Source organism: Grammomys surdaster, unplaced genomic scaffold (assembly GCF_004785775.1).
Source record: "Grammomys surdaster isolate TR1022 unplaced genomic scaffold, NIH_TR_1.0 143, whole genome shotgun sequence".
NCBI lineage: Eukaryota > Metazoa > Chordata > Mammalia > Rodentia > Muridae > Grammomys > Grammomys surdaster.
The window spans coordinates 8,502,492-8,529,512 of NW_021604601.1; the positions used below are offsets into that span (position 1 = coordinate 8,502,492).

At 47.5% G+C, this 27,021-nt stretch overlaps 1 protein-coding gene across 1 annotated transcript in view; it reads left to right on the forward strand.

Moving 5' to 3' along the window:
* Positions 1-27,021, forward strand: part of Arid1b (AT-rich interaction domain 1B) — a 311,078-nt gene that overhangs the window by 236,757 nt on the left and 47,300 nt on the right. The window contains exons 6-7 of the mRNA XM_028764351.1: positions 11,169-11,348; positions 23,141-23,468. Coding sequence (XP_028620184.1) covers positions 11,169-11,348; positions 23,141-23,468 — 508 coding nt within the window. The remainder of the gene's footprint in view (positions 1-11,168; positions 11,349-23,140; positions 23,469-27,021) is intronic.

The window sequence follows — 27,021 nt, forward strand, 5'->3', positions numbered from 1 at the left end:
ATAATCCCACAGTATTTGAATAATTAGAAGGTGGTAATGAGGATTTAATTAGTCCTTGAGATAGGTTAGAACAGAACCCCTAAGAACTTTCCCTCTTGGACATGGATGGCAGGCAGAATTGATGTGCCGCTGGCTGTGGTGTGCTGGAAAATGTATTCTGTGGCTTGAGGCAGTCCTTTGGCACTGTTGTGTGAGCATGAGATCAACATGGGAGGCGTCTTGGGTGATGTCTTCCAGAAGCGTTGAACAGCAGCTCCAACCTTCGCTGTCTCTGTGCCGACCTACATAAAAGATCCTGTTCTCCTCTCCATGTTGAGAAAAAGGATGCCATCACAGCATGAGGGCAACCGTCCCTAACTGAGGATCACTTCTGCCTAACAGAGACCAAGATCAGCTGAGTCAGATTAGTCCAACCAAGAGCAAACGACGACATAGTGTGCATTTACATAACTGTCAAGTATTTTGCGTGACCAAACCTTGTGGGGTGTATGGCCATTGTTTGTCAACAGAATCGCACACACAAAAGAAACTTATCCCTGGAATCTCACCTTCACAGTGATGTTTCTCAATAACTGTATTTTATAAATAAAATAGTAATAGTCTGCGACCCAGGAAAGCATGTAACAGAACAGGCCTATAACCTGAGATGCTTTTGTGTAGTGCCAGAGTCAGAACCTTGGTGGTTACTGTTGGCCCTTCAGTGCTTAGGTGTGGGTGGTTGATTCTGTTGTTGTTGTTGTTGTTGTTGTTGTTGTTGTTGTTGTTTTCTCTCGATTTTCTGTGTATGGGCACATTGCTTGCATGTGTATCTGTCCACACTAACCCTGTCTTAGAAACTCTGTGTCACTAGTTCTGTGAGCTGCTGAGATCCTGCCTGGGTCTCTCACTAGTTTTAGGTCCAGATCACTGGCCCATGTTTAGCTTCAGAATCAGTACTTGCCATGTGTGAGGTAAAAGAAGAGGCCCCTGTGTGGTAGGTCCTCTCTCCCATAGGCTGAGGCCATAACCTGAGGCCGGCAGCCCTCTTGGCCACTCCCAGGTGGGTCACGTTGGAGCACCACAGGCTATAGCTCTCCTGGGGCCCAGCACTGTGGCCATCCCCACCTCAGAGTCCAGGGCTCCATCCTCCGTGTGCAGACTCCCTTTTCATCACGGATACGGAGGGATCAGATCTGGGTTTAGTTGCAGTCTTTACATTTAATGATCTTATGACCTTGGACAGCTGGTGAAATGCTTCCTCATACATAAGCGAAGCTCGGGATGTCCTTTGGACGCCCTGCACATAGAGAAGGCCTTGCATCTCCGGGGTGGTTCAGGGCACTGGCTATGAATATGCTGAGCGTTGTGCAGGTTGCTCAGATGAGAGGAGGTGAGACCAACAGAGAGCTTTGTTTGTGTCTTTTGAGTGTGATCAGGAACATTCAGGATGCTGTGACCACACACATGTTTGATTCTTTCAGCACAGCAGTGCACTCGCCCTTATGGCCCTCAGCTCTGAAGACAACTGTTGCAGTAGACATTTGCTGGAGAAAGGCTGGATGCTTTGCATCCATCTGCCATTTGGGCAATCAGTCTGATCCTTCCCTGCCATTAGTTTCTGTCTTTCTTGGAGCGGTTCATGTTGTGAAGAGAAGCAGGCAGGGAAATGAACACTGCAGATACTAAAATGTACCAAGAACGTTTCTTATCATCCACTCTCCTCCAGGTGGGAATGTGACACCTGTTTGTGGAAAGGAGTGGCCCTCTCTGCTTTTCTGAGACAATATGCTACAGTGGTGGTGGTGCCGTGTGTGAGCCCCACGACACACATGGGGTGACATCTTCTATTGAACTGTCTTGCAGGAACAAGGCAGTCATCCTGAGTCCTTATAGCAGATGCCAGCATGAAAATAGCTTGTCTGAGTTCAAAGGAAGAGCATGCTATGGTATCGGTGGCTTCGGGAGCCTTCTGTGCCTTGCAAGTGCCCTGTAGCTCTGAGCAGTGGCTGCCTTTGGTGAGCAGTGGCTGCCTTTGGTGAACAGCGGCTGCCTTTGGTGAGCAGCTGAGTGTGAGTGTGACTCAGGCTTGGCTTTCATACCTGACCCCTTTTCTCCAACAGGGTTTGCAGAATTTGCTGTCCCATGATTAGGACGATGACAGCCAGTCAAAGGCCAAAACACTGGTTAAAATTCCTTCCAGTTCAACTTCGGAAAGTCCCTGCCTTCGCCTTTGTTGTTCTTTTGACTTTCAGTTTCCAAATGCTTTTAGGACTGGAGATAGATTCCCAGAGTACGGTTCTTTCAGTTAGTCCATCGCTGACCGCCTGACACTGCCAGGGTGGCCTGGGAGCCACACTGCCACCTACACATGCGTGCCTCGTGGATGGCTTCAGTTCACCTTGTGCAGTAGCGTAATTTCATTCTACTTCTGACATTTTTCATACCCTTCAATGGTCAGCTGTGTCCTTGTCTGGGGAAGAGTCTTCCACCTTCCTACTGCCCATGGTCCAGGTTCACACAGTATCTAGAAAATGCTTATAATGGCTGCACAACCCAGTTGCTTTAAGCATGCTTTAATTCCCTAAGGTTTGATCTCTTTTTACATTGTTCTTTCACAAATTCAAGAATTTCATTTATCATTGTCTTAAGCTAAGGGGGAAAATGTCCAGGAAACAGATATAGCACCAGAAAAAACACTGGGCTGTCCTTGAGCTTCGCACCTCCAGAACACCTGACAGTGTTAACCCGTTGTTAATGGTTGTCACACTACTGGTGCTTGAGACCCCAGGTTAGCAGAACTGCAGTCTGTGCTCATTACCTCCTCGTCTATTCAGGCTCTTGACAGGAGTTCCTCAGTCTCAGCACCCCACCTTTCACCCCCATCTGAACATTTGAGTTATGGGCCACCAAAGCTGGTGAGAACTGGGGCCCCTGGCATGATACTGGCAGGCTTAGCTTATCACACCTACATACTGTGGTCTGTCAGTTATTTCTAGAACTAGCCATTTGGAAGGGGTTTGTTCTTTCTGTCTAGTAAAGTAAATAAGGCAACCTACCCCTGAACTCTGGTTGACTGTGAAAGGAAACGTGACAACATGCAGCCTAGGCAAGGGCTCAGACTCCAGGCTAGTTGTGCTTGGGATGGCATTCCACCTGGGGGGAGTAACCACTGCCAGGACTAGTGGGTAGTTTGTAGCAGAACCTGGCAAATGTGGAGGTAAATGGTGGGCTATATAGAAATACCTGAATGAGAGCAGCTCTCTTACTGAGCCTTGTGTGTGCATGCATCAGCTCCGCCTCTTATTTCCTCACATATGTAAGGCAGTTGTCAGAATGGCAGCAGGCTAACTGCTCCATGGTAACTCCACATTCTGGCCTGGGTTTTCTGATGAGAACCCACAGTCTTTGTGACTGCAGGCATAGTGGAGATGAGCAGAGGCACCTGGCAGATATTTAAATGGAGTAAACAGCCCTGTTTCCTGCTCTGTGTTTGCTTCAGCCCTACACCCAATAACTGCCTGAACAGATAAGGAAAGGTTTAAAGTCTCAGGTGCTCACAGTCTGTGGGGGAGCCTCAGGTGTCTACCTTAGGTGCTCACTACCTTCAGGGGAGTCTCAGGTGCTCACTGCCTGCAGGGGAGCCTCCAGTACTCAGTCTGTGAGGGAACCTCAGATGCTCACAGTCTGTGGGGGAGCTTCAGGGGCTCACAGTCTGTGGGAAAGAGCCAGTTATGGGAACAAATCGCTATGTCAGCATGCCGCCTGCTCCAGCACAGAGGCTGTGCGTGCTGCTAGTGAAGCATGTGAAGCATGCAGTTTCCTGCAAGACCAAGGATGGTGGCAGTGGGAGCATGAGGGGGGAGTCCATGCCAATGACAGCACTCAACAGAGGCTGCTGAGCAGAGTGTCTCACTGTGCCTCCCCTGGTGGGCTTCGCTTCCCATCTGACTGCAGCTTGCACGTAATGCACGTAATAGTGAGGAAGCCTGTTGGGGCCATAAAGGGCACATGAATAAATATAACATGCGCATACTCCCGGGCATACGGCAGTGAGGGTGTAAGTCTCTCCTATGGCTGTGCGCTGTATATTTTAACTCCACGAGTAGCAAAGAAACCTTGGCATGCTGCTGTCCTCAGGATGCTTTGAAACTTCACTGAGCTACTAATGAGACTGTCTCCACAGAAATGGTGCTCCTAACATGTCAAACATTGTTACCTCTGGGAACAGCACCTTACCTAGAATATGAGACCTGGTCTTCAATACTTTGCCAAGTGACTAGAGCCTTGTGAGTCTCAGAAGCTCACAGCACCTGAGTGACGGGAGCCAGGGCTGCTGCGGTAGCAGAGCGGGGGCTTAGGTGGAAGTGTATGTGTTCCAGGCTTTCAAGCCAGCTTACTTCTGTGGAGCAGTCAGCAGTGAGCTGAGCAAATAGTCTGGTCCCTAAAGAAGTGTGAGAAGACAGGTCGAAGTGTCTCTGAAGGCACAGGCCATTTACACAACCAAGACTGTCTGTTCACAGACGGATGCCAGCAAGGGGTGGGCGTTGTTGTGAGGCTTCGGGTTAGAGGCCAGATGGGAAGAGGGCCCTGGGTTTTCTTGTGGCTGTGGTCTCTTGTTGGCATTCAGGAGCTGGGAGAGTTCAACTAACCATAAAAAGGAACTAACAAATAAAAGGTCACTGGTGAGCGACATCAGTGCCCAGTGGGGTATGCTGAGTACAGGATGCCCCAGGTTTGCCCTTCAAGCCCAGTGAGCATCATCAGGACTACAAGGAAAGGCCGCCTGTACAGGTCCCATTGCAGCTGCCCTGCTACCACGTTACCTGTCCCATCCTGAGTTGTCTGTGGGTGTGTCTCCCACCAGAGAAACCGTTCCTTCAGCATAGACACCATATGACCCAGTTATCTTCCTAGCACCCAGGACTTTACCCAGTATCCAGCACTTAAGTCATCATTAGCTAAGATGTACTACTTTTAATCGTATTATATAAAATTAAAGAGGCAGGGGAGAGAGGTGACCCAGTGGTTCAGGTACTCACTGTGCAAGCATGAGGACCTAAGTTTGATCCCCAGCACCCACATACTGCCTGGTGAGTGTGGCGGCCTGTCTATACTGCTAACCTCTGAATTGAGAAACGGACTCCCAGAGAATGCTGGCCAGTGAGTATAGCCGTATTGGCGAACCACAAGTTTGACTGAGAGCCTTGTATCAATGGATAAGGTGGGAAGCAATCAGACTTAGGCCTGCACACATGTGTACATAAGCTCACGCGCACACTTGCACACTGCGTGTATGCACTGAAGTAGCAGTCACAAACAGCCCTGGCACTTCATCACTTTTCCCTTTGAGGTTTTATTTTCTATTCCATTAAACGTTAAAGTCTGAAAGCAGAAGGATCTCATCTTTTCCTTAAAAATGGTCTTTTTCTCTACAGTTGATGAAGGCTAGAGTGGCAAGCAGGGAGATACCTGTACCGTTGTCAGGAGCCAAGCCAGCCAGCTTGCTGTTCCAGCTCGGCACTCCCAGGGATAACAGCTCATCGGCTCACTATAAGGCAGTAATGGTTCCTTGTTTAGCATCCACAGGGCTCGTCCATACAGAATCGTGCTTTCACATCCCCTTTGCTTACTTGACTCTCAGAAGGATCCTGTAACCCAGGGAAGGACGTGCCCCCCCCCCCCCCAGCCCCTCTCTCAATACGGCAGCTCATGGAGACAGATCAGAAGGTGTGCGTGTCTCCTAGCCTGCTCAGAGAAAATCAATGCTGCTCGGGTTTCTCCTTCCTAAAGCACATGATTTTCCTGTCAGAAACACGTCGGTCTTCATTTGTAATGTGAGAAGGCAGGTATTTACGAAAGACATGTAGATGTACTACAGGACCCAGAGGCAGTGCATTTGTCTGTGTGTGCATTGTTTGTCTACATGCATGTGTATGAACTATGTAAAGTTTATCTTCATGCAGTTTCTAAGAAACATTGTTTTATATAATACAAGTAATTTCCTATCTAGTGCTTTGTCCCAAGTTTGAACTTTCTCTTGCTAGATATTTGGTTGAGACATGCAATTCTTTCCCACATACAGTGACTCGGTGTAGAGGCAATTCATCTCACTCTCTGTGCTTCCTTTGCTAGAAAGTTTGGCTTCCAACTAGTGACACTTCACACCTTGTACAAGCACAGCTGCAGTCTCCCAGCTGTCAAGTCCTCTCTTCTCCAGCAGCAGCCTTCCATAATAACTTGCTAAAAGCAAAATACAGGCAAATAAATATTAACACCATAAATAGCCAGAAACATTTTTATTGAATTTTGATTTTTTTTGGAGCATGGGAAAAATAATGCCCATTTTCTTTAATAAATTTTTAAAGTACTAACAAAAACAAAGTCTGAGTCCAAAGAAATATTTACGGAAACTATGGAACTATTTAGTCCACCACCAGCCCACCCTCACCCTGCAGGAGAAAAATGTCTGACTAGAGTGATGGCTAACTAGAAGCTGAGCACTGGTGGCGCACACCTTTAATCCCAGCACTCAGGAGGCAGGCAGAGCTCTGAGTTTGAGGCCAGCCTGGTCTATAGAGCAGGTTCCAGGACAGCCTGGGCTACACAGAAAAATCCTGTCTCAAAAAATGGAGAGGGTGTGGGAGGACTAACTGGCTAGCTAATGAGGGCATGCTGGTCCACTGTCAAGCTTCAGACTCTTAAGGTGAGAAGGGAGAGGCTAGAGGTTAAGAGTCTGATTGCCGTCTACACAGCTGACCTGGACACCAGAACTAACCCTAAACCATGTTGCTCCGGCCCAGGCCTCCTCTCCTGCTGACCCCCCTCCTGATGACAGCCAGGTTGCCATCAGCGGTCTGTGTTGGGAGCTTATGCTGCTAGCGAGTTTGTCATGATATGTCTTTCACTCATAGCACTCCTGTGAGGCAAATAAAACCGTCCCCACTTCACAAATGGGGAAACCAAAATAAACATGCACGTGTTGTTTCCATAGTTAGACAGAGTAGAAACTCCTTTTTCAAGCAGCTTCTGTCTCACTTCTTACCAGTGTTTTTACAAGATCATGTCAGGATTCCATAACTATTTAGAAATTGCAAGTCTTAGGAACTAGGAGTGTAGCTCAGTGGCTGTAGATGCTAATCATACGTTAGGTCCTGGGTTCCATTTCCCACACTGCCAAAAAGAAACACTTAGAAAAGTCTGAGTTAGACATCACTGAATGGGCCTCTAGCTGACTTATAACCTCAGACACCACGACCTTCAGACCTTTCCTCGTGATGCATGTGGCGGAAAGTGTGCAAAATCCTGTCACTTTGCTGTTGTGGCAGTACCTGGCCAGCAAACCAAGAATCTAACTTTCTGTGGACTACAGAGAAGGCTGTATGCCCTTGTCTGTTGGGCTATCACTGCTGTCTGTAGGAGGGATACTACCGGTCAGAAGACAGTAACAGATATGTGTACAGATGAATGGTAGAACCAAACTCAAAGGAGCATTCGAACTGTGCTCATATTTACTCAAGAGAAAAAAAAGTAGAAAATATAACACACACACACACACACACACACACACATGCACACGCACACGCGCGCGCCTCAGAGAGAACATACATACTGAAGCAATGGCCACCCTAGACAGGAGACCCTTGGGAAGCAGAACAAGTGGGTTGCTTTCCAGGACCCTTCCCAAAACCCCTTGGGATGTGTGCACACCTAAGTGCCCAGGTGATGCAGATTCCACATACAAAAGTAAGACAGGTGCAGACATAAACACCAGCTTATCTTTCTAGCTGGAAACTCTCTGAATGCATGGACTGTCCAGGAGTCAGGGCTTTGGTGTTTGTGCACCAGGAGCTCTTTGGTTGCAGAGCACTTTCCCATGCTGGCTCTGTTGAGCCTTACAGGAATCTTCATTTTAAGAGGAGACAACTGCGGCCTGGGAGAGAGTACATAAAGTCACAACTTACAGTGAATGTGCACGGCAGTGTATTCATTAAACGTCTGACTCCAACTTGCTTCTGGGCTGCTAACAGCACAACCCTGGAACAAGACCTTCTGCCCCCAGCCCTGTACAGCCAGTTGGTGATTGCTGAGACAAGGCAGGGAAGTGATGAGGGCACAGGGAAAGGAAAAGGGGTGACTCCTGCAGAAACAAAGAAGCAAGATTTTAAGAAGTTCTGCTGGACTGCACGTATGGCTCGGTGATAATATGCCTGCCACATCCTGCATGAGGCCATAGAAAAGAAAAGAAACTCCTTATAATTTGAACGTTTTAAAAGGCTAAAGAGAAAATTGGCTTTCTGATCCAAATGTCTACATGGGAGGTAGAGGCCACACCCATAGAGCTTTGTCTCTAAGTTACAAGATTTTGATGCTGTCACAGTCCCCAGGATTTATGTTTTGCCCTCAGCCTCCTTTTAAGTAAAGCCTGTGTACAGATTTTGTTTTCGATACAATGCAAATGATATTTTGGATTCATTTGAGTAGAACTGACAACTGACGGCCGTGTCTTTAAGGACTGAGTCAATGCCCAGAAATGAAGGAACTTGCTGAGGCAAGACTTCTCAGAACCTTCATGATCAACTTCCAGCCACAGAACATGTCCCAGCAGCAGCAGTGACCATAGGGTGTGCTGGGGCAGCAAGTGAGCCCTTAAACAGTGGCACCTTCACAGTTGAGGGACAGTCGAATGCTAAAGGGACCACTGTTGCTGCACTGACCAGCCAAGAGGAAGCCATTGCACACAATCGCCATGGTACTGAGTGCCATTTTTATTAACCAGGACTCTGAAAACCTGAGAAATCCCCAGTGAAGCTCGGACATTGTTTCGTGCCATGTCTGAAGGCGCAGTCATTTACAGTGTCTGAAGGCGCAGTCGTTTCGTTTACAGTCATTTTAGTGCTCTGATTCATGTTTGCTTTTGGATTGGCAAAGCAAACATTTTTTTCTAGGAGAGCTTGATTTCATAAGATTTCTCTTTATAAATAAGTTAAATAGAATAATAATAAGAAGAAAGCTGTCTGTACTTTGACTTTAGTCTCCTAGGCACAAGCCATGTTAAAAGATCTCATTTTGTCCTTAGTAAACCATGGTGTCTGTTACCTGATAGTGTTGCTCTCCCTGGACTTACACTGCCTTCCCGCGGCTCTGCCTTCCCGCAGCTGCAGAGGCTCCACTAAGGCTCTGAGCAGGCGCACCTGCCTCTGCCCAGCCAGCGCCTCCACTGAGGAACTGGAGCATTCTCACCACACTCCTATTGAGACTTGTCTATGGCTCCCTTTTGTGAGTGCTGCTTTGAACTCATACTTCTGTTGGCCTAAACGACTCTAGTGGATTTTTCTAACATTGCATTTCTGAATAACTTAAATACATGCTTGGCACATTTAAAAAACCTATTTACCAAGTCCCTGCTGCATTATGCTCCAGAGTGTCCGGTGTCTGCGCAGATATTCAGAAGGCAGTTTCAGTTGGGTGTGGTGCTGCCTCTGCCCTTCCCTGCATGCAGAAGCACGTGGGGTGCAGCCTGTGCACAGAGATCCAGCCTGTTTAGGGAAACTCTCGCAAAAGGACCTGGGTGCAGCCTGGGTGCCGTCCACGTACAAGACACTTAGGCTGAAGCACTGAGAGACATACATGGTCTTTGCTTTTTGTGGAGCTGCTCAGTGAGTAAGAGAAGGAATAGCAACTATGAATAGTCCTGGGGGTGGAGAAATGGCTCCATGATGCCTCCCATCTAAGTATGCAGGTGGGCCGGAATGCAAGAACATACATAAAAGCCAGGTAGATGTGACAGTTGCTTCTAATCCCAGCACTCAGGAGGTGAGGCTGGTCCTGAGGCAAGCTGGCAAGCCGAGCTAGCTGGAACTGCCAAGCTCTGGGTCAGCAAGAGATGCTGCCTCAGTAGATATGAAGGTGATACCCAGTGTCAAATTCAGCCCTTCACATGCATGTGCAGACAGGTATACCCACACACAGGTGAACATGCATATACACACACCACATACACATGTACAAACACTAGTGATAATGCAGCCCATTAGGCTACGAACGGTGCTGTGAAGGCATCTGGGGAAGATGTGGAATAGTTGATTCAACCTGAGGTTGGGCAGCCAGAAAAAGCAATAACAACACTGAGCACATGGAGAGACATCTAAGGAGTAGGAACAGGAGAGAATTAGGCCTGGTTGAAGGACAATACTTGATAGCATCTTCTGTGAAGGACAGGAAGACCAGTGGAGGAGGAAGAGGAGCTGTGGTAAAGGGTCAATGTGAGAGGTCACCAGCAGACCACGTGTCTAAGGCCTGGGTCCAGTGGAAAGCTGCCAAGGGCTTATACAAGTGAAGGATTTGCTGGAATACCTTCTCTTCAGTCCTGAAAGTTAAGTCTGGCAGCTTTGTAGCAAAGAATAAGTAAGAGGAAGGGACTAGTGGTAGTTAGGCCATAGCTGGGAGGGGGCTCTGCAGAGACAGGACAGAAGAGAGGAGCCCTTCAAGGAGGACCTCAGTCATCAAGGCAGGCCAATGGCTCGATGACAGAGAGGAACAGAAGAGAACGTCTGACAGAAGCTTCTGGGCCTGTAATGGCATCACACAAAGGGTGGGAAGTGGATAGGCAGAGCAGATTCAGGGGTGGAAGCTGGAAAGTCTGAGCTGGAGGTACAGAGCACAGATGGACTGGGGTCCCTGCAAGGACACTGTGTGTTGGCTCTTTTCAGATCCCCAAGCTGTTGGAATCTAGCTGAACAGCTGTCTGAGGAGGGCAAGGAGAGCTGAGGGTGCCAGGGAAGAGGGTTGGGTGCCATGGACCTACATGGACTACACAGAGACGGCACATGCCCAGCCCAAGCCAGAATGAGTGCAGGTTGCCCCACTGTAATTGTTGGATCAGCAAGGCATCTACAAAGGTGGTATCATGCTGACTGCCTCTTCTGCCCGTTCCTGTGAAGTCCCTTTCATCAAGGCCACTGACTACTGGTGTTCCAGAAACTCAAGTAAAGATTCAGGATTAAGGCTGGGTGTCCTCATGGCACCCTCCCAGGCTCCACCCTTGATTTGAGATGTCTTTGGATGTTTCTTTACGGGAGTCTGGTAGCACCAAGCCTCTTGCCATCTGCCTTCTACACAAGCCCATGGGCACCGTGTACACGGAAATGATAAGAAGCCTACCTCTCTGTGTTTCTTTGTTTCCCGTGTAGGTTTTATGGCAGGCACACAGAGAAACCCTCAGATGTCTCAGTACGGACCTCAGCAGACAGGACCCTCCATGTCGCCTCATCCCTCTCCTGGGGGCCAGATGCATCCTGGGATCAGTAACTTTCAGCAGAGTAACTCAAGTGGCACATACGGTCCACAGATGAGCCAGTATGGACCCCAAGGTAACAAAGCAAGACAGTCTCCAAAATGCATGGGGGGAGGGTAGTAGGGTTTTCGCAATGTGCTCGCCGAGATTTTAATGGTATAAACATGTAGTGTGATTCTGTTGTTTGCTCTGGTGGTTCAGGAGGTTAATGTGAACCCATGATGCTTACTTCAGGATGGTTAGTGGTGAGTGCTTGCTCACATGAGTGGCATTCATTACGGAGTAGACTTGATACCGTGATGTAGCTCTAAGTGCTGACAGAGAAAGGCATAGCCATGTCCGTCCTCAGAGCGAGTTTAAACTGCAGCCATGTGTGTGGGCTTCTCAGTGTGCAGCCCACACAGACACGGGTAGGACCACAGGTTTCCTGCTCAGCAATGTGTCAGTCCATCGTTGGGTCTTCCCTCCCTCGGGTGCTACAGCAGATACACAGTAGCTCCCACTCCCCTGACCCTTGCGTCTTCACAGAACACACCCTGCCAGGGCTGCAGGACTGAGGCAGGAAGTCAGGAGGGCGTGGGGAAATACGCAGAGCCATAGCCACGTGCACTGTTTCCATGGTGCCCTCCTGGCAGTGTCAGGTACACGGAGAACCCTGCTGTCAGGACTTTAAAACTGATAGATGTATTTTGAACTCACTTTGGTAGTAGGACATCTAAATTATCCTGCCTCCATTATATTGTCTCAACTGAAATTAGACATTAATGGATCATTTGGGAAGACTAATATAATCTGGCACAGTTGCTGGAAGTCCTCATATCTGAGAATGCCAGAACATTCGAAGTTAAGACAAATAAATGTCCAATTGCTTTGACCTGCAGGCAGAGCTGGACATACCCGCAGAAAGCCTGTGTCTTGGTGGGATCTGTGTCTGTATGGTAAACAAGCTGAGGTTCCTAGAGGCTGGCCAGCCAGCCCTTGGGGATTTCTGAGGATCAGCAAGTGTCCTGGAGACCTTGGCTTTCTCAGTAGATGGTCCTTCTCAGTCTGTAAGCAGTGAGTCACCAGCATGTTGTTTGGAAGCTGTCTCTCTGAAGTGTTCTCGGAGCTCTCCATGTGGCAGTTTCTTTACCATATATTACTTTATTGTGCTTACTTTTCCACTCTTTCTATTGCTAGGCGAACTCTTAGGATACCCAGTAACCCTTTCCAAATGATCCCTTCCTGCTTTATTCACTTGCATGTGGGCACAATGGACAGAGACTTAGGGTTTGGCATGACTGAATTGGTAGCATGTGATGAAGTCTTCCATGCTAATACTGCAGACCTAGGAGTGGCGAGCAGCAGTTTGTAACTGAGCTGAGGTGGGCCTGAGCCAGGCTGCTGTGGGCTTCCACAGGCCTGCCCTGGCTAGGCCTGAGCGGGCTCTTCACAACAACCAAAGCTGGACTTCTTAGCTATCGTGGAAAGCTTGGACAAGTACTTGCAAATTGTGTAGGTACTGAACTGTGGGCCTTTCCTGAGATGTAACTGGACAACTCTGACCCCTGCTCTCAGAACCATGGCTACCATTTGGGTTTCATGCAGAAGCCTGCAGGCTTCACACATAAGCTTGGTGCTCGTGAGTCCTTGGATCCTCTGAGAAGTTCTCTATGCATAAGGCGCAAGCTCTGCTGTAGGAGCTGAGATCAGGAAAGGCCACTACGAAGTAATGCATTTTTTATTTTAATTTTTTAGTAAACCCTGTAGATTCTCCAAATCAGTGCATTGAACTATCCTTCCTTTAAGAGCATTGAGCCAGGCAAATGTTCAAACTGTTCTGTGTCTTAGAAACCATGAGCTCTTCCTGTGACTTCCTTCTCCTCCAGGACACTGTTTCTGTCACCTTGGAAGTAAGTTGCTTCCTGGACCAGGGCCTTTCTGTAACATCAATGGAGTGTATCATCAGGAAGGCACAGTGTGGGTTTACTGAACAAACAGACCACAGGCACCTTCTGAAGCAAGGCTGGTGCTCCCACAGCTGCTGTGTGTCCCTGCCCAGAGTCCCCAATTCAGGCCCTCTGACCTTGTCTTCGTGTGTGGCATCAATGCCACCATTTCCCCCAGAGTGATGACCCCTCCTAGGGGCCACACTGGCACTAGTGAGCTTAAAACCAAGGTCCAGGCTCTGCCCATGTTCAAATCCCAGACTCCTGTCTTAGCAAGCACTAAAGGCTATGAAATGACACAGGCCATGTAGATTGGTATGTTCAAGCAGGGAATGCCCTGTCCATGTGTTCCTCCTTGGAACCCCTGTTAAACAGAGACCCTACCACCACCACCACCATGGAGGATTTTTCCCATCTTCTTCCTCACAAGTATTCACGTTATCACTAAAGCAGTTGGCTGGTGTCTTCTTGTGAAGGGTTGCAATAAGAAAGACAGGTCCTTAGTCTCACCCCTCAATCTGTTAACACAATGACTTTTATCTGGGGAAGACTTTTTACAGCTTCTTCGGCAAACCCCATTTTAGTGTCCAAAGAAGCTGGACCAGATGTGGTGGCTCATGCTTTTATAATCCCTGCACACAGGAGGCAGAGGCAGGAGAATCACCGTAATTTGAGGCCAGCCTAGGCTCTATATCAAGATACTGTGTGGGAAAAACAAGAACAAAGCAGTACTTGCTATACACCCCACTGAGAATAGTGCTGAATGCTGAGCAGGGTTCCCATTTGAGCCGAGGGAGCAAACAGCTTGTCTCTGCTCCTCTAAGGAAGAGAGCAAGCACAGCACCACCGGTACACACGTCTTCTCCATGCAGCGACTGCTCTGAGCCACCCAGTCATCACTTTGCAGGTGAGAAAACCAGATTTGGACAGGTTGACCCATGTACTCTCCGTACCCACAGGCAGGACCAGGTTTCAAATCCAAGGTGAGGAATGACAGAGTCTACTCTGGCCACAAGCTCCCACCTCCGGGGCTGCAGTTAGGTGTCCCTGTCCCGTTCCCACCCCCCATCTCCCCACAACCCTCTGGGCACTCAGACATCAAGTGTTGGGAGATCAGACATCAAGTGTTGGTATGCTTGCTTCCAAGAATACCATCTTGGAGCTATAGGAATGAAAAAGTATCAGATCTATCAGGAACCTGCTAAGCATGGTGATTCACAGCTGTAATCCCAGTGCTTGGTAGCTGAGGCAGGAAGATTGATGCAAGTTTAAGCTCAGCCCCAGCTACAAAGTGAATCTCTGACTCAAAAAAAAAAAAAAAAAATCAATTCAAATTTAAAATTCACAATGAAGAAGAAATATGAAGGAGATTAGGAGGATAATTCCTGTGAGGTACAGGAGAGACAGGGTGTTAGAAATATACCGCAATGCTATAAAATTGAATTATTAAGTATACAAATAAGATGAAAACAAAGCTAAATGTGTAAAAGTGTTTAATTACAGCATATTTTATGAAATAGCAGTTTGCTACCTTCAAGCAAACACATGTAATAACTACCCTTTCGAAGTGTTTACAAGGAGAGAGGGCCTCGGGGACTCATTTCTGCAAATAGAAGGGAATTATGTAATTAACATTAATTATTAATGATGAATTTGGGCAAAAGAGGGCAGAAATGAGTTTGATCTTCATAGCCTTTTACTTTGCGTATCTTCCCTAGAAAAGCACCCTGCACTGACCATCCTCAAATTTTTGTTTTGTTTTCTTGTTTTTGAAGACAAGGTTCCTGTGTAGCCCTGACTGTCTTAGAACTCACTATGAAGACCAGGCTGGCTCAAAACTCACAGAGATCAGCCTGCCTCTGCCTCCCGAGTATAGGTATTAAACTCATGAGCCACCACTGCATGGCTCTCAATTTTTTTTTTTTTAACAACTGTCCCTTATTGCCAGAACCAAGGGTCTAGCCTCGATTTGCTAGACTAAGCAGCTTTAGGCAGGAACAGTAATTCTGAGTGTAGATTCACACCTGTTGCCACTCATGTAAGTGCATCTGGGTGTCTGCACGGGCTGGAGCTGGCACTGCAGTTTTATGCTTTCGTCGGTCGGTCTAAGGAGTTTAATCTCCAGTTACTTTGGAAAAGGTACTTTGGAAAGGTTTAAGACTGTCTTCAAGGTAACGAGACCCCTCTAAGTCTTAGATTGTCCTTTTCTCACAAATCCAGCCAAAGCAAATTTCAAATGATGCTCAGCTGGGCCGTGCGCTGCTCCAGGACCATGAATTGCATGGTAATTTTACAACTATTTCAGTTCCGGGGATGAGAGCTGTAAATGTCAGAAACTGTCAGCCTGCTAGCCATTTGAGAGTCCCACACGGATGCCTAGTGTCACTGTGACCCAGGGCTTCCAGCTGTATTCTTAAAGTCCCATCTCAGTCTGAAGACTGGGAGTATTCTGCCCTCCCAGAGGAGGGGTGCACCTAGTACCCCAACTCTGCAGGAGACTGTCAGTAGCCTGGTTAGTCTTCCAGAGGTTCTTTCTATTCAGGCCCTTCCTTCATGGCCCTGTCTCCGTTTCCTCTTGAAACAGCTGGTAATATGGTTGCTACACTAACCTTTGACATCCATCCTTCAGTCTACCCATGTTGTTTTCAATCAAAGGAATGTCCACTCCTCAATCTCACTAATACTAAGGAGAAAACTGAATTAGATCATTGCATTGCCAAAGTGGTCAGTGTACCTGACTCATATTTGGATGCTCAAATTTAGCTGACATATTACAGAATTTAAGCATAAATATTTCTTAGACTTGATCATCATCATTTGGTCACATTTTATAAACTGGGAATTTACAGTGCAGATTAACTTAAAATGCAAACTATATAAGACACCTCTACATTTGACTCCTGTGAGGCTCCTGGTCTCCCTCTGTAATAAAAGCCAGCAGTGCTGGACTCCATTCCTTTCCTTGTGCCTGGTGCACTCCTCTGGACACAAGGACACTGCAGCACGTGGTACATGAGTGTCTTACTCTCAGGACCCTTGTTTCTTGTTATGGAAAATGGCACTTTACAAGGTTGGCTGTAGCGTGGACTCGTCTTTACATACACACATACGTGTTATTGCCTCCTCTTAGGTCACCCCTCAGGAATACAGTTGGGACTGTACATCGGGTAGGCATGTAATGCTGTGCCATCTTGACTGTTCAGTGACACAGAACTCATAGAACAGATTTTTGTCTGCTTCACAAACTCACTGTGCCTTGCAGCAGTCACTACTACAAACGTTTGCCCCTCCCCCAGCAGCCGCACTCGACCGGTTACTGACCATTCATCACCCCGTCATAGGTGAAGCAACATGCAGCTTTCTGAAGGACACATGCAGACCTGATCCACCCGCCGTCAGACTGTCACCTGGTTGCTTCCAGTAATCCTGGGGTCTGCATTAGTTGTCAGCCTTGGTGTTTCCCTGATGGTCCAGAAGAAACAGTGAGACCCCTCCCCTCTGTGCCGCTCACCGCTCTGTAGATGTCTCTGTTTCAGGCACATGTTCTGTGTTCCTTCATTGGCCTACCTCTGCTCTCTGTCTCTGTTCACTGTTGGATGCCCAGCAGCTGACACAAGGCCTGGCATTTAAAAGCCTCCAAAGAGCAAGTTTTTGAATGACTGTTGCTAAAGAGAGGAATCCAGCCCAGACGTGGTTGCCTGCCTTGTGGGGGTTGGGATGGGGGGGGGACTCTGCAGTGCATGAGAGTCGAGTTGCATGCTGTGTCCAGTCTACAGGACGTGAAACAAAGGCTAACTCTTTGCCATTTCTTTACTTTGTGTACTGAGCTTGTATTACTTTGTAATTAGGTTGGGTATAATTTATTTATTTATTTATTTATTTATTTATTTATTTATTTAGAACTGTTAACACATGCGGGGAGGAGGAGGTCTTCTTAAAGTTGAAAATTATGCCACAGTAAAAAACATAGTGCAAAATGAGTATAAACTTTACAGTTTAAGGAAGTTTTAAATGCATATTGACCTGGGAAAAGCAAGATGCCTTGTATACCCGTGCAAAGCACAATCCAGCACTCCTTCATATAGTAGGATTCAGTAAGATCCGTTGACTTTAATTTCAACCTCCATTTGATTTCAACCTCCTCTTAACTACTTGATCTGTGACCCATCGAGGATTGTATGGTAGATCCCAGTAGAAAGAGGAGTTTCCTGCTTTGTTTTGTCTTTAATGCATCGATTTTTTTTTGTTGTTGTTGTTATAAATACAAAAAGGTTTTTTAACAGCAAAACATGTAAGAAAAATACTTAGTTATCTGCCATGAACAAAATGAAAATTAAAGAAAGCCAAGGTGAATTCTGTCCCTTGACTGTTAGAATGGCCAGGACTTTGGAACAGTTGACAATATCAAGTCCTGGCTGCCATCAGTAACTGCCATGCAGTACCTAATGGCTATGTGCTCAAAGCACATGGTGACCACCTGGTGGCTTCCTATCGAGTTAAAATCACACTTAGTATGCAACCAGCTTGCTCTTACCTAGAATTTCCCAAGAGAAATAAAACAAAAAAGCCCATCCACACAGAGCTCACTTCACAACTGCCAAAAACTACTAGCAGCAGGTCACAAGTGGACTCTAATCACAGCCATGAGCTGCGTAACACCATGGTGCGTCTGGGGTGTGTTGCTGACTTACTGCAGAAGGAAGCTTCTGGTCATGATGGCAGACCTGTGTTGATTGCACGGCTGGCTGTGGGACCGTATTTGCTTTTCACGTGTAAGTTAAGTTTCAGTATGCAGGCTTCGTGTAGGAGTGCTGTTGAAATGGGGACACAAGGAGCAAGACAAATGCTCAGCCATGGCCATAGACAGATGCCTGTGAGCTGGGCCACCCGCCTCGGGGCGGGGGGTGCCTCCTGCCCTCCAAGGACAGAGGACAGACTTAAAGACTGAGCTGGTAGAAACTGATCCCAGGTCCCCTGCAGGAGCAGTCAGTCAGCTTTCCTAACCACGAAGCCATCTCTCCAGCCCTGTGAATATATATCTTATAGCATGTGACTCTCATGCAGGTTTCATTGCCCAAGGTAGGAGGTCTGAGTCTGGAGCATATCACCTTTTGTCTTTCTCGGTATAGGGGATAATACAGATCATTAGCCTTACGGCCCAGGCACAAGAGCTCATGTGAGAAGAGAAACAGTTTAAGAACAGGCCTGGAAGTATTGGTTGTGGCTACCAAAGCCCAACATGCTTGTCAGATACAGAATTATCTGCACCCTCCTAAAGGAATGGCAGTGACTTAAGTAGAGTGTAGCTACTGCTTCCTCTGTCTGGTGCTTGAATGTAACTCCTGCTGGGTTGAAATCTGAATTCATTCGTAACTGATTTTCCAAAGCTGGCGTGCCAAGATGAACCCACTTGAAAACGGTGGGCTCTCGGACTTGGCTGCAGGAGCCGTCCAGCTGAGGTGGGTTGGCCCGGCATCTGCTGCCTTCATTGTGCCTAATGCTGCATCCATCTGTTTTCTGTCAGAGCTGGTGCCAACAAATTACTAATCTATTAGAGAAACATGGAAAGAAGACTGCGCTTCTCATTCCTGCCGGTTCCTCTCGTATTTTGCTTGGCTTACACATTTGGATTCTGTTTGCTAGAAGAGGAAGATGAGCTATAGACCACATAGGACAGGGCAGATCATGGCCAGCCACTTCCGCTCACCTTCAAAGCTAGTGGGGAAGGTGGCACTGGTATCCCAAGGCTCAGTGCTGCAGCCGTTCCCCATTAGCATTGCACCTCCATAGTGACAGTGACACTGTGTGGGCAAGTTAAATAAAATGTCATGCTGCTAGGCAGCGTCAGAAGCAAGAGTTATCAACCCCTGCTAATGCCTGAACTGTACCTAGGAAACCGTCTGGAGCCTTCAGAAAGTGTGGTTCTCCTGGCCCATGGGGTCAGAGAAGAATGTCTTTAAAACTTCAAGAAAAAGAACGGGGACTCTAGTTCTCTCAAACAGAGACATGTGATTCCGAGTCAGCCCAAGTGGCTGAAGGAGATAGACTGAGGACACAGGGGTAGCATCAACACAGGCCTGTACACAAGAGCTATGTGTCTGGGCCAGAGTGCTTCCTGCCCAAGCTGGAGCCCCAGTGCACGGCAGCCCCACAGTCAACAAAGCAATGCGAACATGGAGCTGGGCACAGGGCAGTCAGGAAGCTGGGCCAGTCTTCCCTCTGGACTCCTGTAGATCCAGCCTACATCAGCTTTTAGGTCCCCACCTCACAGTGAGCAAGCCCCAGGGAGGGAGAGATCAGCCAGTGTGTGTCTCTCCCACAGGAAGCAAAACTCTGCAACAGAGCACCCTTCTCTAATCAAATGGCATTGAGAGTATAGTACAATTTGCAGTGGCCCTGTCTAGATGCTTGTCTTAAAGCAAGATTCAGTGTCATTTTCAAAAGGTAAGATGTTCACTGGAGAAAAGGACTTCTACCCACAAGTCATTTATAAAGGGTCAGGAGGGTGTGAAGTAGCCTCCCAGTAATGTGTGGGCGTGTGGATCCATTATTTACATGCTTGCACTATAAATGAGTTTACTTGTGTTTGTTTGGTAAAAAATAAAGCTGAAAGGAAGCTGAGACACAGACGCTGCAGGTGAGGGGCTCTGAGGTCTGGGACGGGGGAGGAGTTGGAGTTCCTGCTGACAGGGAGCATTTACTGAGGATCCAGGAAGGTGCTGTTTCTACACAGGTGGTATCTGCTCCCAGAGGGTGAGCACCCAGAAGCCACTTCAGACCTTGGTGGAAGGAGGTTGCAATTCTGAGCATTTTGATGTGTTTTGAACCTTTTTTAAAAACCTTATTGCTTGATTATCTCTGCACGCTTCTGCTTGGCAAAGATGCTGGGTTCTGTGTAAGGCCCACTGTCAGCCTGCCTCATATTGCAACCTTTATCCTCCTGTCTCCAGGTCCTCAGATTTCCATCTTTATTGGGGTCTTGGAGTCTGCCCTGCCTCTTTAAAATCCTCCCATGTCCACCTTTAGCCTTCATAATGACATTCCATTTAAAGACACTACAGACTTGAGCCAGTTTAATGGGTTATGGGCATGTCCCAGGACTGTTTTTTTTTCAGGGGTCAGCAATCTATTTCCCTCTTGTTTTGACCCTGTTTGTAAATAAACATACACTTGCCAGAACCGTGTGTCTACATGTGGCTACCTTGGAGCTGTAAGCTGAATTGGTAGAACTGAGCCATTGGAATACACAGACCCCGAATGCTTGAAATATTTACTTTCTGGCCCTTGGCAGACACACTGTGCCAGCCAGTGGTCTGAATGAACAGAGGCCTCCACCTCATCCATAAATATCAGCCCATACTTCACATACAGTTGAAGAAGAAAGCTCACCCACCATATACATAACAGCAGGCACCCAGTGAGCTGAAAGTTTCTCACTTCCTCAGGTCTAGAGGTCATTCTGCTTTGTATGTATTTAAGAAAACCTGTTGGAATGTTGTCATGGCATGGTTACATAAGTGTACTGTTTCTTAAGCATTGAAGAGGCCACAGACAGTACAGAGTGCCTGCACTCCAAGTCACACAGCCTACCTGGGTCACACCCTGGCTCCCACAGTTACTTGGAACAGGTAACTTGGCATTCCCAGGTCGTGAGTCCCTCACCTCCAAAATTAAAGTTCCTAAGAAATACTTTCTTGGGCATCATGTAAAGAATCAGAGAATTGTTTTTGAAGAACGTGGAACTGAACCTAGCACATAGTAATAGTAAGGGTGTTTTTTGTATTGTTGATCCATTTTTGTTTGCACACCCTCAACCCTTGAAGTCCTTGCGTAGCTCCTTCATGTCTTTAGATGTGCACACCCTCAGAAGCGTAGCCCTCAGGCCTGCTGCTGCAGCTGCTTCCCCTTACTCCCCAGCTCCGTGTTGCTCCTCAGTGGCTGCCTTGATCATTCTCCTGCCACTTGTCTGCTGTCCTGACTTGTCTATGCTTGCTTCCCTTTGCCTCTGCCTCATCTGTCAGGTAGCCAGGAACCCCTCCATCACGTTTTGTGTTTGGGAGACTTTATGCCTAAGTGACAAACCCTAAGAGGGTGATGTCAGAGGAAGAAAGCTCTCCAGGTTTCCCAAGTCAGTAAGCACAGTCAATAAGCACAGGACATACCCCACGCCCAGAGCCTGTCCTACAGCACCTGAGGTTTCTACTCCACTGCCTCTGGTGCAGACAAAAGCCCACCACTCCTCCATCCCAGACAGACTCAGCTCCTCTTGCCATCATGTGGTTTTGCTTTTGTATTTTTCCCTTCATCTTTGGCTACCCACATATGCTAGTGTGCATGGACCTACACAGACTTCAGAGCATCCCAGCTGCAGACATTTACCCTTGTACCTGGAGCTGTTTCTGGCATTTTTATGTATCTGTTTTCATTAGGTGATGGGAGAATGTTCCAGTATGTAGTCAGAACAGTTGAGAAATTCAGTCCGTAGTCTACAGACACTTGGTGTTTGTTTGCTTGTTTTATTTTTACATTTGTATTATTTCAGCACTCTGTTACGGGAGACAGCATGCTTCCTTGGTTACATTTGTAGATCCTGTTTGCCTGAGCCTCACTCCTAACCTCCAAACACAGATTTTCCTCATTTATAAACAATGATGGGGGTTAGGGGACTGGAGAGATGGATCAGTAGTTAAGAGCACTGACTGCTCTTCCAAAGGTCCTGAGTTCAATTCCCAGCATCTACATGGTGGCTCACAACCATCTGTAATGGGATCTGATGCCCTCTTCTGGTGTGTCTGAAGACAACTATGGTATACTCATATGAATATAATAAATAAATAAATAAATAAATCTTTAAAAGAAAAACCAGGCATGTGTTTGGCTATTGGAAGAACTGGAGTGACTCGTGGGACAGAAGAACACTTGAACCAGTCATCCAGTGCACACTCTGACTCAACAGTTAACACCTGCTGTTGTTATTGACGTGGTACCATGCTTTCTCTAATGTACATGGATGTAGTTTATGTACGACCTAGTCCTGAAGAGAGGGAGGTAAAGCTGCCATGACAACTGAGGCCCTGCAGCTGCCTCCCAGAGCCAGAGGTTGGAGGGGTGACGAGGGCTCATGGCCTTCTCCTGGACCCTGCCTTCCTCTCCTCACACCACCGTTCCCTGCGCTCAGTGTCATGTCAGTGCTTAGAGTCATAAGACATGACACTACATGTGTAAACCAGCCACTCCTTCTGGGGTTGAAAAGAAAAGGGTTGGACCCAACATCAGAGCAGAGCCATGTTGGACCAATGAAGATGCACATGACACCTTCCTGTGAGGTTGGGGAGGGTCAGTTATATACCCCACAGTCAGGTGGAGGCGGGGTGTGGCAGGGTGGTCTCAGTGACCTGTGGGACGTACTTTGGGTGAAGTGTAAGGTGTCCAGTCCATTGGTAACATTTGGGCCGGGAACCCTTTCTGTGTTCCTTTGTTTCTTCAGCACAGGTATCAACTCCAAGGCCTTGCGCCTGCTAAGCAAATGCTGGCTTGTGTTACTTTTTTATTCTGAGCCAAAGTCTTACTATGGTAGACAAGCTGTCCTGGAACTCTCCCAGTGATCCAAGCAGGGTTGACCATGTGATGCTCCTGCCTCAGCTGCCCATGTAGCTGGGATGACTGGGTCAAGCTGCCAACCTAGCTAGCGGCAGTGTGTTCTAAGACTAGCCTTTCCATCCCAGTGTTGTGGAGCTCAACGGACTGTCTGTCACTGAGTTGGCTCCCCAGGCACCTTGGAAATGCAGCCATGTCTGTGGGGGAAGGAGGAGCAGCTAGGGAGCACAGCTAGTGACTAGCACCCTGGGGTGGGCATATCGATGTGCAGAATATATCTGCAGTGAATGTTTTCATGAACATTTAAATGAAAGGCTTTAACCTGTCTTTGCTTTTTGTTTAGGCAACTACTCCAGAACCCCAACGTATAGCGGGGTGCCCAGTGCAAGCTACAGTGGCCCAGGGCCCGGGATGGGCATCAATGCCAACAGCCAGATGCATGGACAAGGGCCAACCCAGCCCTGCGGTGCTATGCCCCTAGGACGAATGCCTTCAGCTGGGATGCAGAGCAGACCGTTTCCTGGAAACATGAGCAGCGCCACCCCCAGTTCTCCTGGCATGTCTCAACAGGGCGGGCCAGGAATGGGCCCTCCAATGCCCACTGTGAACCGTAAGGCCCAGGAAGCTGCCGCCGCTGTGATGCAAGCCGCTGCAAACTCAGCACAAAGCAGGTATGTCTCTAAGACAGAGTGGGCTGGGTGCCACGTGACCAACACTAGCCCAGCCTCTCCTCTAGTGTTCAAGAGCAGCAGTGCTTGCCTTTATATGTGAGGTGAGACCAGAGACGTGACATGCCGTGCTTCCTGGTATGCTGAGGAAGGAGTCTGAGTAGTGGACGTGTCATTGTGGGAAATGGCTTGAAGGGCCTATGACTTTAGGCAGAAGACCAACCACACCTTGCATAAAAGAAAATGTCTGCCCAGTCTACTTCAAACCATGAGTTTTAAGCCAAAAGCACTACAACCTAACATTTAATGTCTAAAGCATTGCAAAAGAAACAACATGTAGTCACATACTCAGACACCCATGCAATTCAAGCATGAATATTCATTCACACATGCACTTACATACACACACACACACACACACATAGTTACACCATAAGATTGTCTATACAATAGAAACTTTGGTCTGTTGTGGTGGTGCATGCCCTTGATCCCATCCCTGGGAGACAAGAGTCAGGCAGGACTCATAAGAGTTTGAGGCCTGCATAGACTGCATAGCAAGTTCTGGACCAGTCAGTCAGGGCTATACAATGAGACACCCCTCCACCCCCCACCCCCCCACACACATACACAAATCGAAATTCCATATGTGTCCTGTGTGTTGGTCTAAATGAGTATGCGTGGAATTTTGTATTTTATTGTCTGAACATTTTCTGTCTCAACCAAAATGTGGTTGTTAAAGCAAAAATAATATTTTAGAAAGTTTAAACTGGTCGAGCAAAGCTTTATGGTCTATCCTTGGTTTAACCCTAATTCTTAATTCCTAAGTTCTTGACCTACCACAAAATGGCATGATTTAAAAATATAAGAAGCAAAGATGAATGTGTTTTAGAAGGAGCAGAAGCAGGTCTGTCCTTTAAAAGGCACACTGGATGCTCTAGATTCCAGTGGTACTTTCAGAAGTAAAGAAAATCCTGACTTGCCAGAGACATAAAAGCTAACTGTGTGTGTGTGTGTGTGTTTGTGTGTGTGTGTGAACATACGTGTGTTCAGATGTGTCTGTGGGGAGTATCTATGAACATTTGTGAGTTTAAATGTTTCTGAAATATGTGAGTTTAGCTATATCTGGTTGCATGTGTTGAGATATGTTTAAGTGTCTAGTGTCAATGACTGAACATGTGTGAGTTTAGATGTGTCTATGTATCTGTGGATGTCTGTGAACATGCGTGTGTTTAGATCTGTTCCTTTCCCTCTGAAGCTGATGCTCCCAGAATGCAAAGTCCCTGAATCTCATTCTCTTTTCTGAACACTGACACGTTTTCTTTGAGGAATTAAATGGAGATCCGTCATTACCTCCCTGTTCTGTCTTAGCCTTTTACACTCACTGCAAATCTTCTGACCCTGAGTGTCCACTCCGCAGCCAGACCCGCCAGGCCACAGGGACTGTTTGAATAGACAGTCTGCTGGAGGCTGGCACAGCTGCTCCCATTGTGAATGGCCTAAATGAACTGCCCATTGTTGCAATTCATAACACCAAGTTACTTCCCTTCTGTTAAGTGGGAAGTATGTGATTGCATCTGACAAGGCCTCTGATGGCATCGAATGGGTAATGGCCAGAGACAGCAAGGCTGAACCCCACTTGATGAAAGTTCGGCCATGCTTCCTTTCTGAGTCAGTTCATAATAGAAATTCACGGGTTAATGCATAGCCTTACATTTGTTCTCTGTTTAATCAGCAGACCAATCCACAGCCTAACTTCTCATCCTCCCCCGTTTAGTCTGGCTGTTTAAATGGCTGTTTATATTGTTTTTATTTACCTCAAGTTAAAACTATACTGAATTGACAGATTGAGAATAAATATGAGAATCCTCCTTTCTCTCTCTATGGCCCTTTCCTCCACGTCTGTTGAGTTTTGTAGAGCCCCGCCCCAGGTCGCCATATGGTCCAGAGCAGTCTCCTTTATCCCTGTCTGTAACCGTCTCACCTATGTATGGAATAGTGTGTAGACAGGGACTCAGACCTGTGCTTCCAAACAAATCCACAGAACCTGTTCTATTTACTTTAGGCCACCATATATTAGGTCACCTGCTTATCCCAGCCAGTCTGAGGCTGGTACACACCCCATGTTTTCTTCCCAGCACCTCAGCTAATGCAGCTGCCAGGCTCCTGTGATAATAAACCTGACCAGTACTGGTATGTAGCCACACACCCAAGGCTTGTTGTTGGGAGACCTGGGCATTTACTTTGAAGCTATCAGTGGAAGAACCCTGAGCAGACCCAGGGTCATCTTCCTGTCTGTTGTGTTCCTTTCTGTTTTTTTCTTTGATGTGAACCATCTCATGACAGTGTGATGGGGGCTTGTGTGCCTCCCTCCAGGTCCTGACTATGCCTGGCTTTCACCTGCCAGCACTCCTTCATGCCTGAGAAGAAAAGTAGAAACTTAACTGCACAGAAGCAGTGAAGTCTCCCACTCTGATCTGAGCCCCTCTGGTATTAATGTTCTGTGGAGGGGCCAGTGTTGTGCTGCCACACTGAAAGCCCCATCCCAGGAGCCTGGACACTGGAACAGTGGGCTGCAGAGGGCAGGCTTCACGGGACCTCTGAACCTTCCCTTGAGCCAGTGACTTCTGCTCTCTCTTCCTCCAAGGAGGCCTGGGATGTTGGACAGGGAATTCAACAGAATAATCAAGAGTTGTCTGCCTGTACACAGTGGCATCTTAGTCTTGGTGTCAATACAGGGGTTGCAGACAGCAAAGGTGCTTCTCTTTCCTGCTATAAATCTGCATAGTTAATAAACTGCATGCATTACTAGGTGAGTTACTAAACAATAATATTAATGATATCGTTTGTATATACGTTGATCAGATCTTCCCATACCAACTTCCTCGTTCTTGGTAGTAAGGGACAGTGGACCGTGCCACACCCCGTGAACAGTAAACTCAGCTCTGCCCTCGTCTCTTCCTAGCCTAACACCAAGCTTTTTCATAGTCGTCTTTCCAAGAGCAGAGGGTCATTTTGTCCTGGAGAGTCCTTAGTTCTGTAAACATGGTCCTCAGTGCAGAGCAACAAAGAAGCATCCTCTGAGCACGATCCTCCGAGTAAAGTAGCTGTGGAGTGAGACAGACATACTCGTTCTTGGGAACCTGGCTTTTCCTCTCTTGCACTTTAATATGGTTCCTTCAGGGTCAGGTCATGAGTCTAGAGGACCAGAAAAGCATTTGTCATCAGCTGCTGAGCCACAGGCTCTGTCCGTTCCCAACTCAGGAGTGCTGTTTAGACCCACAAAGCTGGTGTGCTCGCTTTGCCAAGCCGCATTAAGCAGCTGTGTGAAATGAATTTAAATGACATGCATGAGAGCAAAATCCCTTCCACTGGGGCAGAAAACCAGTGTCAGCTGACCAGCCTGAGAAGATCAGCTGGCTCCAGCCAGCAGCTTCCGGAGAGCAGAGAGCGCTGCCTTCTAGGCAGCACCTCCTCCTTAATTAAAATTGAGAGGAGGGACAAAGCTGGGGCAACTGTGACGTCTCACACCTGACAAACCCCCCCCCCCGCCCCCTGT